This window comes from Seriola lalandi, unplaced genomic scaffold (genome assembly GCF_002814215.2).
Source record: "Seriola lalandi dorsalis isolate HSWRI2012SDOR001 ecotype SW California unplaced genomic scaffold, Sedor1 jcf7180002054982, whole genome shotgun sequence".
In the NCBI taxonomy this organism is placed as follows: domain Eukaryota; kingdom Metazoa; phylum Chordata; class Actinopteri; order Carangiformes; family Carangidae; genus Seriola; species Seriola lalandi.
The window spans coordinates 580,966-596,487 of NW_019525531.1; the positions used below are offsets into that span (position 1 = coordinate 580,966).

Genomic DNA, 15,522 nt, shown 5'->3' on the forward strand with positions numbered 1-15,522 from the left:
TAAACAAAATGTTGCATTTTTTAACTTTTGTTTTGCAGAAATTAAAGATTAATTTCTTAAAGGAAACAAAAAAGGGCAGTCACATATTTATACATTAACATGGTTCTGCATGTGGCTGAATATTTTTGGCAAAACAAATGATATAAAAGGATTGATGAACGTATGGTCAGTGGGACAAACTACAACATGCAGCTCATCTGAGATGGAATGACAACATTTTGGCACGGATCAGAGGTGGCATCACGCCGGCTATAGGACAATGCCCGCTCCTTGTGCGTCGGGAGCGCACAGACTGGCGCACAGGTGCCAATTTGCTTCAGCCTCTCGTGGCGGTTGGTCGCTGCTAGTTGCGCGAAAAGGAGTCTGAAGCTGCGGGTGAAGAAAAGAGCTAAAGTAAGGAGTGGAGATCTGGAGGATTTTTCTCTTGATTCTTCGTCCTTTTCTCTGCATTATTATTATTATTATTATTATTGTATTTTTTTCAGGAGCTGCAAGTTGTTGACGCGGGAATCTGGGCTGAAGCACTCAGGAAGTTGGAGACTTTGTACAATCTAACGATGGCGCGAAGAGGACTGCTATTGCTTCTCTTCAGCCAACTCTTCTTGGAGGCCTTAGCTGCGATTGGTAGGTGTTGACTGATGACATGTGGCAGCCTTTTTGCACCTTTGTTATATCTCACCTGTTATACCTTGACTTTCTCTTGGAGATCACGTCTGCAGGGATTTAAGCCAGACCATGTAAATGTTATGTTATCATCATCATGTAAAATAAAGAACTAAGAATATGGGGACAAGAATAAGGATTTATGAAGGCATTTCATTCAGACCAAAAATATTTCCAAAGTACCTTTCAATCACTACAAACTGACTCACAATAAGTCCTGATGTTAAGATTTGCTTATTACATAGAAATATTGCAAATTTTTCACACTTCAGCCAGTCAAAGATGCATTATGAGCTTTAGCACATGTTGCTACTGAAGCTTTGATCAATTGAACAAATTATTGAGAAAATTAAATCTGATCATCCTGCCTGTTTGCTTTCCATAGCCTATATGAAATTATATACTGTTTATATGAAACATTCATGTACAAATTGAATATGAAACCTATTAGAAATTGAAATAATTTCATATATTGATATATCTAGCCTATACAAATATATACGATTATGTATGTCTACATATGTCTACAATATAAATTATATATGTGTGTTTGTATGTTTATATTGTAGAAATATGTTTTATAAATATATATCCATCCCAGTATATGTTGATATTGATATAACAGTGGAGTTAAAAAGTCTGAGACACTTTCCCAGAATGTGATTTAGATATGTTTTTGAAATTAATAAGAAAAAATGATTTTTTGTGTTGTGTTGTTTTAGTAAACTTGCATGAATAAATTAAATATATAATGTTAACATGTTAACACATAACTTTTACATAGAGCACATATATGTTGTACATATAATATTTATCACAAATATTTCTAATATATAAACATACACAAATTTTTACTATGGGCCTTCCATATGTGCTATAAACGTATATCCTCATATAGCCACAGGATGAATATATGTGACAATAATATATCCTGTTATAGGTGACATATATGGCAACATCACTCTTCATATAGGGACATATACTGTATGTGATATATTACATTTCTGTATGGGCAGTGATGATCTGAAAAGTTTCTCTCCACTAAGTGACTGAACAACTTTCCGCCTCTTCTTATGCTGCAGATACCTGTGGGGATAATATAACGTTGAACTCTGCAGCCTTCTTTGTCACCCCTGGCTTTCCCATGGTATACCTGCCCTCCCAGCAATGTGTGTGGGTAATAACCGCCCCTGAGCCGGATCAGAAGATCCTCCTCAACTTCAATTCTATTTTTCATCTGGAGGGCAAGGACTGCAAGTAAGAGCTCTCGCTCTCTCCCCTCCACAGTCATGAGTAGATAGTGCCTGGATAAAAAGGGTTACAAGTCATAAAGGTTTGGAGGCTTGATCTAGTGTGAAATCCAGAACTGAAAGACCGTTTGCTTCGCTACCTTTGGTGTCTGTGGTCTGAGACCAGTGTAACAAATCATTTAGATCTGAAGTCACCTTGCATCTCACACACATATAACATGTGAAGCCTCCACAGACTCAGTGATTCAGTCAGATCCAGCGCAGTACAGAGAAAGGAGGGAACAAACACACTTAGGACGTTTTTACACCTAAAGTTGGTTTGCCCTGGTCCGATTCAGCTGATGAGTTTGTAAAATTGTACTGTGTATTTCCCCTTGGTTCGGTTCGCTTTCACATGGAATTCGAATTCAAATGAACTAAAATGCATCATTTACAAACCATGTGAAAATGTTCACTACTCTTATTAGTCAGATTATCTGGCTAGAGCAGGAAAGTAAGCACAGGAAGAAGGTTACAGGAACTGTCGAGCTCAAACTAGTGAGTTCACCTGCTAGTGGAGTCGGATCGAGTTTAGAACCCCTCCAGCGTTCGTTTGGGACCGGACTGAGACCACCTCCACAGACAGTTCCTGCTGCGACTGTTTTGGTCCACATCCAAGTGTGAATGCTGTTTTCACACCTGCCCAAACGAATCGTACCAAGGGGGAAAACGAACCAGGGTTCGGTTTAACTGGACTAAAAAGCACTGGTCTGAAAGCATCCTTACATATATGCTCATATAAAGTAAAAACACCCACTTCTGAGTTACCCTTTGCACTTAAAAATGCACTTTGACTAGTGAGCACACTACAGAAATCATCCAGGATTTAATATGTGACAGGCAAGAAGTAAGAGTCACAAAGCTTCATTTAGAGGTATATATAAATGTCATCAGCATAAAAATGATAAGACACATCATGATTCCTTGAGTAACACCCCATCTTAACTCAGCAGCTGGAGAAATGGAGTTATCTGAGGCAACTGAGAAAGTTCTGTTTGAGAGGTAAGAGTGTAAAGGATTTAGGGCTGTGCTCACCTACCCATGTTTCTAGTCAATGTAGGAGGATACTATGATCGACTGTGTCAATGACGTACTTAAATCTAAAAGAACTAAAAGCAAGTAGTACCTTTGTCAGCAGCCAACAGTAAGTCATTGGTATTCTTAACAAGAGCTGCTTCTCTGTGATGTTGCACTCTGAAACCTGACTGGAAACTATTTCAAATATTATTTTTGTTCATAAAAGATGTCAATTGAAATGAGTTTTCTTTCTCAATAACCTTAGATGAAAAAAAGACAATTAATTACTTAAGGATAGAGGGTCTCGATTGGGCTTCTTTAGTAGGGGATGAACAACAGCGCATGTTTAAAACGGTCTGGGAAAGAGCCAGAGGCCAAATAACTGCTAAAAATTACTAAAATAACAGGGCTAGAAGTAACCTAACAGTTTCATAAAACATTGTAGAAGGAACAAACAGCAGTGCTAAACAATCCACTGGGCCAGGTTAACGTAAAAATCAGTTATACTTTGCAACAACACAAACCTAAACTCGTATCTCCTTTCTGCTCCTACAGGCACGACTATGTGGAGGTTTACAACGGCGGCGACGAGCTTTCGCCCTTGTTGGGAAGGTATTGTGGGTCGGTTGCACCACGCCCGTTCATCACCAGCGGCAACCAGGTCCTCATCAAGTTTATCTCTGATGATGAGAACGAGGGGGCAGGATTCGCTGTTCACTTCAAGGTCTTCAAGCCAGGTGTGTAGTGGTCTGTGGTCTGCAGGTGGAAACTTATAAGTTTTCATTATCACATGAAATTATGATGCAGTTCTATCATGCTGGTAATAACAACTAGTGGTGCGCAGATCGATACTGAAATATCAATACTTCTGATTCCAAACGTTTCTGTTCTAGGCTCGATTCTCACATTAAAAGATTGATACCTCAACTAAATAATTTGGGGTAAAAGTCACAATAGAAAGTAACAACGCTATCACCGGAATCTAGTCTAAATAATACCCGGTTGATCGGAACTACTTCTCCTATGGCTCTATAAATACATGGGCCATTGAACAGAGTGTTGACATTTATGGTGGCCGTCGTGTGTGGAACTTCTTCAGACAAAAAATGTGAATCCGGAATATTTTGTAAAAAGGTTGAGGCAAGCGTTTTCAAGGGAGCCTGATTCAGATGCTGAAGTGTCAATTAACATGCAACTTTTAAGTTGATTGGTCCGTACGACATCTTCTTTTGATCTTTTGAAAGTGCTAAATGGTGCACTGAATGTATTTTTTCTTTATTATTAAAGAATAAAAGAGTAGTCTGATTGAAATCCATCTTGTTTGAAATGGTTATGCTTACTTATCATTTCCCTTCTCAGAACATATTAAGCTTTTGTACAAAGTATCGGTATCGGCGATATCAGCTTGGGTATTACTTGGTATCAGATCGGAAAGGAAATCAGTGGTATTGCATATCACTGATAACAACGTGTTTGACTACGGTCATTTTATGTTTTTACCACTTGTTTCATGTCTCAGTAAGGTTATGTGATGTTCTCAGGTTTCTCTTGTATTTTTACTTTGGTATATTTGGTTTTACCACAGAAGAATAAAGAGGCAAGCTATAATAAAGTGGAATGATACTTTAAACTTCACAAAATACCCCAAAAGCAAAAGAAATTCTGTTTTCTTGGTTGCTTGACAAAACTAATACCCTAAACTAACATTTCATATGTTTCCACATTCAGGCGCCAAGGTGTCCAAGGTTGTCCAAACAGCCTGGGCTAACCTGAGCTGACCCGGCACACCCACTGTTTGGCTCGAAGCCTTTCTAACAGCCTTTCTACATTTGTATTTGCTCTTCCCTCTAGGGTCCACTTGAGTAACTGCCAAAATGGCAAGATGCCTGTGATTACTCAGAATGGGGTCCAATCAGATGTAAAGGGAACTTGCAATATCCATGCCAGTTTTAGACGCCCAGAAGGGTCATAAACTGATAATATTTCAGTTTATATGTGCATTTCCATGTATATATATTGGGTTTTGATACAGGAGGTACAAAAGATTCTCAAGATGATATTTTGCCACATTTAAAATTCAAAATCATGACAGTAGTAGTAGTATGACAACAGGTGATCACCCCCTACCGCTCTCTAACCCCTGATAGCTCACACCTCTGTCTAAACACATCTTGACAATTTAAAAACTCATCAGTTTCTTCTCCCCTCATAGGTCCAGATTGTTCCAGAAACTTCACTGATCCCCAGGGCGTCATCACAACACCAGACTTCCCAAAGAATTACCCCAACAACCTCGACTGCACTCTCATGATTTTAGCCCCCCAGCAGAAGTCGGAGATTGAATTGGAGTTCAGCAGCTTCAGCATGGAGCCCCACAGCTTCCATACAGACCCCGACAAATCCTGCAAATACGACTGGCTGGAGATCTGGGACGGCCTTCCTGCAGGTGAGGAGAGGATCTGGATGAGGTTGAGATCGATGAGAAACATGGATGAAATGTTGATGGAAATCTGAGACGGTAGAAAAAGAGCAAGGACTCTGTTGAAGGCTTTTCAGGACATTGAGAGAACTACAGTTCCTCTGTAGTTGGGGCATTTGCTTGACCAGGTAGCCTTCTTTCCAATCTGCTGGTTCTTATTCTTTCTACCAGATCTACAGAGATGGCCAGTTCTTCGCTCTTCAGATGTGTGAGGGCATTTTTTTAATTTCCAGGTTGGTGGGAACAGTTTATGGGCAAGTGCATTGAATGTCCGGAAGGTTGGATTGTGTCGGTCTGTTCAGGAGTTGTTCAAAATGCTCTGCCCATCTCTACTGCTGTTGCTCTGGTGCAGCTGATCTTTCCTGTTGCTGCTTCTGCTTCTTTTGCCAGGCTGTCGATTTGTTGTTTTTTCTTGTCGTTTGCGCTTTTCTTTACCTTTCTGTTGACCATATCTCCCTTAGTAATTGCTAGTATCCACTTTTTCTGTTTGCGTTTCTTTAGTTCAATCACTTCCTGATATGTTCCTGTGATGGTCTCTCTTTTATTTCACTATTCGTCTTCCATGTTGTCTTCCTCTTCGTTGCTCTGTTCTTGCAATCCTTGGGATCTCTTCTTCAGATTGAGCATGGACTCCTCCCTTTTCTGTGTCTTTCAAAAGGTAGGAGTTGAAGTTCTCTTTGATGCTGCTTCCATTCAGTCCTTCCTCAGCTTCAGCATGGCGACTAGTAGGTGGTGATGTGATGCCATCTGATTAAGAAGTGGTCTACCTGGTTCTCAGTCAAACCATCCAGTGATACCAAGGTCCCCTTATGGATCCTCTTGTGTTGAAAGATGACTAGGTTGATCAGGGAACAGGTGTCTGCGAATACCTCTCCATTCTTATTCATCTCTCCTAAACCCTACTTGCCCATCACTTCTTCACAGACTGTGTTGTCTCTTCTGATCTTTGCATTGAAATCCCCATGAGAATACTGATGTTTGGATAATACTGAGTCTTCTGCCTCAAAGGTATGACATCACTCATGAGAGGTGAGAGTTGACAGATTGGAGCTGACAGGATCAGCTGCTCACCCTGATTGTTTGATGCCTTTTCATCAGAGCAGATTAAAGTTTTGGGTTTCCAATCTAAATTGGACACTTTTAGACATGAGTTTTGTGTAGATGGAATATAACAGATTAAAAACAAGTCTGTGATTGTGTGTTTTTGTTTCAGTCATGAAGCCTTTACCAGGACAGTGAGGGCAGGGAAGGACAATGAGAATAATACGAGCAGTCTGCAGTGGATGAGTGATGAAGCTAACGCTCTCCATTTTTCCACCTCCCCTGCTTCATCTCTCGTTGCCTTTGTCTCTCTATCACCCTTTTCTCCCCTCTTCTTTTACTTTCACTCCCTCTCACTTCATCTCTCTTCATTGTTCCTCTCCTTCTTATTCATTTCCTTCTTCCTTCCCTTTTGGATCTCTCCTCCTTTGTCTCTCTTACCCTCCTTTCATTCCTCAGTGGGTTCCCACATTGGCAAATACTGTGGCTCGTCCTCCCCGGGCCGAGTGATCTCCCAAAGTGGCATCCTGTCCATGATCGTCATCACTGACAACCAGCTCACCAAAGAGGGATTCTCCGCCAACTACACCATCCACGACAGAAGCCCTAAGTGTGAGCAGCTGCATTAGTGATGAGAAATAAAAGGAGATGGGGGGGTGTGATGTGGCATCAGGAAGGACCAGTGTTCATTTCCTGGATATTTGTGTTGTGTAGTATAATGATACTGGTACAGATCATAAAATGCCTCATCCACTGCTGATTACCCGGATAAGTATTGGAATGTTTAAATTAATTCAGCCTCAACTTAAGTGTCCTTAAGCATGACACTGAATCCCTTCCAGTTCTAAAGGTGCAGGGTCCAGTTGCACAAAACACCTTACATTAAGATTTTCCTTGAAGTCTGACTTAAGGATTCTGTAAAAACAAAAATGGTTGCTCAAAACACCCTTAGGTTTTCTCCATATGGTTTTACTTAGAAAATGTTCGCTTAAGTATTTAAGGTTTTCTCCTTATCTTAGTCTTAAACTTAAGGAGTCACTAAAAGTCAGTTAAACCGTTGCACAAAAGACCTTAGTGACCAAAGTAAGGAAAAAACTAAAGGTACCTCTGACTCTAACTGTAACATGACTGAATTTATGGCGATAAATCAAGTAAATGAAGCGTGGGAGAACCCACCCTTAACAATGAGGAATTGATTCTACATCACCGTCTAGAGTCTAGTCTAGAGTCTAGATGGTCGGACTAATTATAAACTGACTACAGGTCAACTGACTACAGGAATTTGTATCAGATTGTATCTGATACAAATTCCTAGAATGTGACTTATGATTATAATATGTAAGAGTCAGTGCTTTTTTTATGTCATCATAATTTTTGCTCTAGTGCTGGATGTTTGGATTTATCATGATGAAAGTCTAAGTTTCCTCACTCTGTCCCTACTGATGCTCTCAAGTCTTGAAAAAATGTGCCACCAACAACTTTCTGCCTTTTCTTGTGCTACAGATACCTGTGGATATAATGTACAAATAGTCTCCGGAAGCTATTTGGCCACCCAGGGCTTTCCCATTGAGTACCCGCCCTCCCAGCATTGTGTGTGGGTGCTAACTGCCCCTGAGCCGGATCATAAGATCATCGTCACCTTCAATTCTCATTTTTATCTGGAGGGCAAGGACTGCAAGTAAGAGCTCTCTCCTCACTCTCTCCCCTCCACTGTTGGTTTGAATGTATGAATGTATATTTTTGTATTTTTATTTTGTATTTTTTAGCTTTTTTTCTTTAAATTTAAGACTTTTTTGGGCGGGTTATGCCATATCAAATGGACAGGGTTTGGGACATGGTCCTCTTTATACAACCCTTTAACTGAACTTCTCCAGGCTTTGAACAAAACATGGTGGCACCTATGTCCCCTATTGGACATTCCTCACCAGGCTGGAACAATGACTGGCCTGAAGCCACATGACCGAGGGCCCAACCCACATTTGAAGTAGCCTCATAGGCACACGATTGGCTGTCTTGTATTTTTTTTGTTCCATACCTACGTTATTTAAATGTCCCCTGTGATGTGTTCTCTGATGACCCCGCTGAAGGCCACAAGTCAAAAAACATCGGTCAAATGAAGTTCTCCTGTTCACTACTGGATCACAGGTCATAAAGGTTGCCTGCTTACCTTTGGGATCTGCGGTCTGGGCAATGTCAAGTCCATTCAGTTTTTAATTATATGGTGCCAACTGAAGTTATCTCAAGGCACTTGTCATGTAGAGCAGGTCTACACTGTAATCTTTGTAATAAAAGCACTTGGCGACAGCCGCAAGGAAGCATGTTTTCTCATGTTCAACACACTTACATATATGCATACGTCCTTTGCAACCACACAGACCTAAACTCGTATATCTCCTCCGCTCCTACAGGCACGACTATGTGGAGGTTTACGACGGCGGCGATGAACTTTCGCCCTTGTTTGGAAGGTATTGTGGGGAGGTTGCACCTTCCCCGATAATGACCAGCGGCAACCAGGTCCTCATCAAGTTTATCTCTGACGATGAGGTACAGGAGGCGGGATTCTCTGTTGTCTACGAACTCTTCAAGCCAGGTGTGTAGTGGTCTGTGGTCTGCAGGTAGTCACACGAAGGTATGATGCAATGTTTTCAGCAGCTGGTGGAATCATGCCAGGAGCCACAATCCCCTTCTACAATTTACAGCCATTAGGAAAGCACTTGCAAATACACAAATGTGCTGCAAATTCAGAAAACATCATCAAACACACACAAACACACATGCTGCAAAGGAAAGGCTTTTCTCTCTCTCTCGATGAACCTGGTTGGGACACACTTGTTGTTTAATGCGTCCCAGCCGGGTTCATCCCCCTTTACCGTCCCCAGGAAACACATACATTGTGTTGCAAGTATTTGCAGCACTTGTCAAATTGATGATGTTTTCTTAAGTTTGCGTTTTGTGTATTTGCATGCGTTTTTGTTTAAAAAGTTTTGAATTAAGATGCAAGTTATAATAAAGTGGAATGATCCGTTAAAGTGCACAAATACCCTAGAGTGACTTTTCCGAGAATAGGAAAAGTGTTGCAAAATTGTCCAACCTTGGACGTCCCACGCTTGTATTTGGTCTTCCCTCTTGGATCCACTTCAGTTGCCGCCAAAATGGCACGTTGCCTTTGATCACTCATCAGTTTCTATGAATGAAAAGGGGACACGCGTGTATTCCTCTGTTTGGTGTTCGCACCCTGGAGCGCCGTGACAGGATCGCAGGATCCAGGAGTAACAATCCCCAGGTGGCGTTATGTTGAAAAGTCCTGTTTTGAACCATTAAAAAAAATGAATCCTTTTGTACCGACATGAAGAGTGAGGTAATAAAACGAGCTGTACCGCTCTCTAACCCCTGATAGCTCACACCTCTGTACAAACACGTCTTGACACTTTAAAAACTCATCAGTCTCTTCTCCCCTCATAGGTCCAAAATGTTCCAGAAACTTCACGGATCCACAGGGCGTTATCACAACACCGAACTTCCCCAAGAAGTACCCAGACAACATGAACTGCACTTTCATGATCTTCGCCCCCCAGGAGAAGTTGGAGATCGTGTTGGAGTTCAGCAGCTTCGAGATGGAGCTGGACTTCCAACAAAAAGACCCCAACAACCCCTGCACATACGACTGGCTGGAGATCTGGGACGGCCTCCCTGCAGGTGAGGAGACGATCTGGATCAGGTTGAGGTCAATGAGATGTCAACAAATGTTGATTGAAATCTGGGAGCGTAGAACAAGAGCGCAACCTGACTAGTGAAGGAAACATTTCTAGTCCAGAAAGTGCAAAACAATCTAATAATCAAAAATAAACAATCAGTCTGCAGTTGATGAGTGATGAAGCCAACGTTCTTTCTTCACCTTCCCTTTTGAATCTCTCCTCCTTTGTCCCTCTTACCCTCCTCTTTATCCCTCAGTTGGTTCCCACATTGGCAGATACTGTGGCTGGACCCCCCCGGACCAAGTGATCGCCCAGAGTGGCATCCTGTCCATGATCGTCATCACTGACAAGGCTATCAACAGACAGGGATTCTCCGCCAACTACACCATCCGCGAGAGGAGCCCCCCCCCCTCGGGAGGGGAGCAGCTGGACTAGCTATGAGAAGTGAAGGTGGTGTTTTACAGGGAGAGAGTACTGGCGAGTACTGTTGTACCAGTGTGCAGGGGGGGGAACTTCCCTGATGAGGATGAGCAGCTCAGCTAATGAGGTGTTTTCCTAGCAACCGCTGTAGAGATAACTAACAGTTTAGAATTAGACCAATCAGAAAACCCTGTGTGACTGTTGACCAGTCGGTTATATTGGATCCCTCTAGGAGAAGCATGGTGTAAGAGGGATAAAAGAATATATCCATCCTGTTCCTTTACATGTCAGATTTGTACTTTGTAGAATAAAAATTGCTTGACTCCATATTGAATTTCCTGTCCTCCTTTGATTTGGTTCCTATGATCGCAGGAGGGAATGTTTGTTCAGATTTGTTGAAGAACCGAGGACATCAGAAGAAAATTCACAAGTGATTGAATTAGTGGTTTGCTGATTAACTCGGCTTCAACCTACAGTAAGTGTTCATCTCACATCTCTCAACGCCATGTCACAGGCCACTGAAATCTATAATGTGTTCCTGATTGGGAACCACTGGCCAAAAAAAAAAAAAAAAAATTAAATCAGGCAAAAACTCTCCATTTAAAGTCATTTAAAAATGTTTGTTGTCTGACCAATATTATTTTATCAGATATATTACTACTGAAATATAAAGAGAGAGTGACAAAAAGATGCAGTAACTAGAACTAGAAACTGTTGCAGTTAATGTGTTATACCTGCAGTGATAGATTTTTAAAGACATCACCTTGAGGAAACTAGTGATGGACTTTTTTCATATATCTTTCATATATTCTTATATTACAGACTGACAGACTAATCAATATTGAACACATTGGTTCATTGTAGTCCTATATTATCTAGGTTTAATGGGTTATTTCAAGGAAAGGAAGGGGGGGGGGTTAAAAGGTTCAGATATGACATCATCATCAGTTAGTACTGTGTTTTAAGGTCGACTTTGTTAAAGGCTTCACATGTGGGTTAGTGTGTTCAGAATGGGGGGTAAAAAATATTTTGCAGGATTATCTTCGGAGAACACGTCATTCAGGATTAAAGTGAACTCTGTAGAGCCTCAGCTGCTCACTGGAAGCAGGACTTAAACTGGTTTCACAGGCAGAGGGAAGACTTCAGCTCCAGGCCTCATGCAGCATCCAGACAAGTTCGATCATCATTTGTCATTTTTAATATAAATCTTTTCACCCTCACACAAATTGCACATTTTTTTTTCTCCAAATGGACACACAGTCAGCAGTGGACAACTTACTGGTTGACATCTTCCTTATACACCGTGAACTGGCTAAAAGAAGGAGAAACAAAAAGAATAAAATAAGAGACATCTAACTCGATCTTACCACCACTTTACTATGGCATGCATAGGTTTCAGACCTTACTCAGAAAGAGACAACAGACACACTTTGTCTAAGAAATTTTCTAAACGATGCCGTGACTGCTTGCAATCCTGGAAAAAAAAAAACAAAACAACAAAACAAACAAAAAAAAAAAGAAAAAAAGCAAGAAACCAACCAAGGAACAGAAAAGCTCTGATCCACCGTGAGGAGAAATGTCAACTCTGGACCCCTGGGAAAAACGAAAGGAAAAAGATGGAGGTCGTGTCTAGCAAAGGTTTCGGCGTTCCTGTTTCTCTGCAAGTGGCGAGCACAAACACACAGGCTTCAAACACAGCTGCGAAGGAATCTTCCTAAAGTATTTGGTTCTTTATTTTTGTAAGTGTGGCAGCCACAGTGCAGTTGACAAATACTTTTTTTTTTTTTCATGGTTTTTCCTTTTTGTATTCGCCCCATCGATGCTTTGAGCACGAAGAGGCCGGAAAAGGATCTGGTAAACAGGAAAATAAAAACAAAAATAAATAAAACCTGGTGGATAGAGGAAAGATGATGGGTGGACATGGATAGCTGGAGACAGGTGGACATGGGGGCTTTTCATACCTAGATGCTATTTCAGTAGAAATCTCTATTTCAGTAGAAATAGCATCTAGGTCTGCTATTTTAAATATTTGCTATTTTAAGCATTTAGAAAAATTGAGAAAATTATAGCTTGATAGCAAAACACTATCAGGGAAAACTGGGACTGAGCCACTGTGGGGTTGATGTTAAGAATCAGATCAACTGAAAACAAAACAAGCAACTATCCAACATTAAAATTGAACTGAAATTAAAATTCTTATTTTTCAAAGACATGAGTAGACATCTCCTTGGTGTTTGATTTGACTTGAGTATTTATTTGGTCAAAACTGTTATAACTAAAAAGAAATAATTAGGGTTTTAATTATTATTATTTTTTTTTTATTCTTTTGCAATGATAGTGCCACCTAGTGAATTTTTGGAAGCCACTGTTGATGTTAGCATCAGTAATTTGACTTATCCAACATCAGTGTAGGCGGGCACTAAGTGTAGTTCCCAGTATTGCTTCAGTTAACCAGCTGGGGAGGCCGAGGTGGCTGCTGCGACACCCTGATGTACCGTGAAGACAAACAAGAGTGCTGCAGGATTTATTTCCATATATGCAGCAGCTAAGACCGCTGATAAAAAAAAAAAAAAAAAAAAGCTCATGGTTGCCAGACACGTTTTCGAGGACCTGAGTTTGGTGCACAGAAAACAGAAACAGCAAGTGGCGGAGCAGTGATGGAAAGCCGATACACCTGACTGAACCTGAGCCGATCAAATTAACTGTCCGATCTGATTTGAATGACAACTGGTTTACAGCTTCCCATGAAAAAAAGAAATCACTATTAAGGGTTGCCATGGGAACCACTAGCTTAGTCCCATCCCCTACAAAACTTTAACTCTGTGTCATCATTCAAGTTATGCAATAACATACTTAGAGCTGTGGGTAGAAAATTCACAGCAATAATTGGTCTTGTATCTGCAGCACTAAATGTGCAGGGGCTGCTGATGATTCAGCAGCTGTTACAACAACATGTGGGAGAAGTAACATCTAGTGGGGATCAAACCAGGCTGACTAGGCTTGCTAGCTTCCACTTTCTGAGGGGAATACAAACTTCACAGCACAATGAATCCTCCCAAACACTGAATGTTACAAAGGGACAAACAGTTTGAATTGCTAACCACTGATAACCAACACTATTCTGACTTGTTGACAAAGGAAGAAAACGTCTTGTATCAAGGTTTGGAGATTATAAGACTGCAATGTTATTATTTCTGCTTTTAGTTTTCTGTCCATCCACTAAGTGGCTTGAAGCTTAAACATAAATGTCAAACACCCCCCCCCCCCCCCCCCAAACAAAAAAAAACAACAACTTTTAATCCCTTTTGAAAAACCAAGAAAATGTATCAGCTTTCAACTGAGAAGAATTTAAATTTCAGTTCAACTATAAAATCAAACACAGAGCTTGTTTAGAGGCCGCCTTCACAGCAGCTCAGTTGATGTGGTCTGAAAAACCTACGACTGCACAGCTAAAAAAAAAAAAAACAACAAAAAAAACTCTGTTGTGGGTTAAGGATTAGCAGAGACATTGATACGAAAATAAAGATTAACAATATTTGCATCGGGGGTTATGTGTGTGGGTGGGGGGGTTAACAAGTAAAGTGGGGTCAGAGATCATCACAAGGTTCCAATACAAGGTTTCAATTTCAGAAATTCCAGACTTTGTCCAGAAGTATTTGAAGAGTCATTTTGATAAATTTAGCAAGGCTGCAGTAAAAAGAGCGATTACTTCACAGCACGTAGGGAAACAACGTGGGAAATTAAAGCGTCTTAGGACCTAAGAGTCGTTCTGTTGGAAGTGGTCAAATATATCAGATTCCCACCTGCACAGGAACCCTGAGTCAACAAAAGGGGAAACAGAAAAACTGTGGACTAGGAACAACCAGCACGTTTCAGGGGTCACTGATGTCAGTACAAAGCATTAAAGGATTGTTTTTTTTTGTTTTTTTTTTTCAAAAATTTCCTGTCATTTGATAACTAAATATCTCGCTCTATTGATATAATTCAATTTTGTTAAAGTCATATATAAACGTTAACATGTACACACGCTCGTCACTGGGAATCGGTGGAATCGGGACCTTTATTATAATAAGTTGGTGGAACTTGCTCTTGCTGGCGCTCAACAAATATACTGTGAATGCAAGTAACAATAATTAATATAATGATAATTAGAATAATAACAATAATAATAATAATAATCATCGTCTGCACCATGCCTTGTAAACCTGGAGAAACTAAAAACAAAACAAGAGCCAGGTAACCACGCCTCCTCAGCCCCCCCCACCCCCCACCCCTACCCACACTTCACCCATGAAAAACAAGAAACAAAAACGAAAGATTAAAAACAGGGAACATTGAGACGAGACTGTAGATTCTCTCTGGCTTCTTCAAAGTCTCGAGTCCACATGCGTCACATAAATGTCCGCCGATGTCCTGAAGTCAGTGGAGGGTGGAGGGAGGGGGAGGCGGAGGTGGAGGGGTGGGGGGTGAAGGGGTGGTAGGCCGTCTGTAACAGAGCCTTGCGTTGGCTGCAGGTGGAGCGCTCAGCAAGCCTCTCTGGAGGTGGACTTTTTGAATCCTGTTTTCAGCATCAGCGCGCCTCTGTGTTCGCTTGTTTGCGTGTGTTACATGTGTGTGCGCGTTTACCTGGTAGGCCAGGTTTACAGGGACCACGTTAAAGGGTGGTCGGCCATGGCGGTCACTCGTCTCTTCTTTTTTGTTGTTGTTGTTGTTGTTGTTGTTGTTGTTTCTTCCTTATTTTTCCATTTATGTTTGACCAGGGATATTTGCCAGTTCTGTCTGCCCTGGTTTTAATGCCCCCAGGTATACGGGGGCGGGGTATCTGTGCCGAGTCCACTTGAGTTTGGCTCAAGTTGGCTACTCTTGGCTGCCGTCCCCACTGTCAGTCTGAAGCACTCAGGAAGTTGGAGACTTTGTA

At 41.2% G+C, this 15,522-nt stretch overlaps 1 protein-coding gene across 1 annotated transcript; it reads left to right on the forward strand.

Annotated features, from left to right (window-relative positions):
• Positions 1–236: 236 nt before the first annotated feature.
• On the forward strand, positions 237–10,931 carry LOC111647093 (tolloid-like protein 1). The gene is made up of 10 exons (XM_087171234.1): positions 237–393; positions 486–624; positions 1,746–1,920; positions 3,525–3,706; positions 5,182–5,415; positions 6,949–7,101; positions 7,993–8,167; positions 8,898–9,079; positions 9,952–10,185; positions 10,441–10,931. The coding sequence occupies exons 2-10, from the start codon at positions 558–560 to the stop codon at positions 10,617–10,619; spliced, it is 1,581 nt and encodes a 526-aa protein (XP_087027360.1). The 5' UTR covers positions 237–393; positions 486–557; the 3' UTR covers positions 10,620–10,931.
• Positions 10,932–15,522: the final 4,591 nt, after the last annotated feature.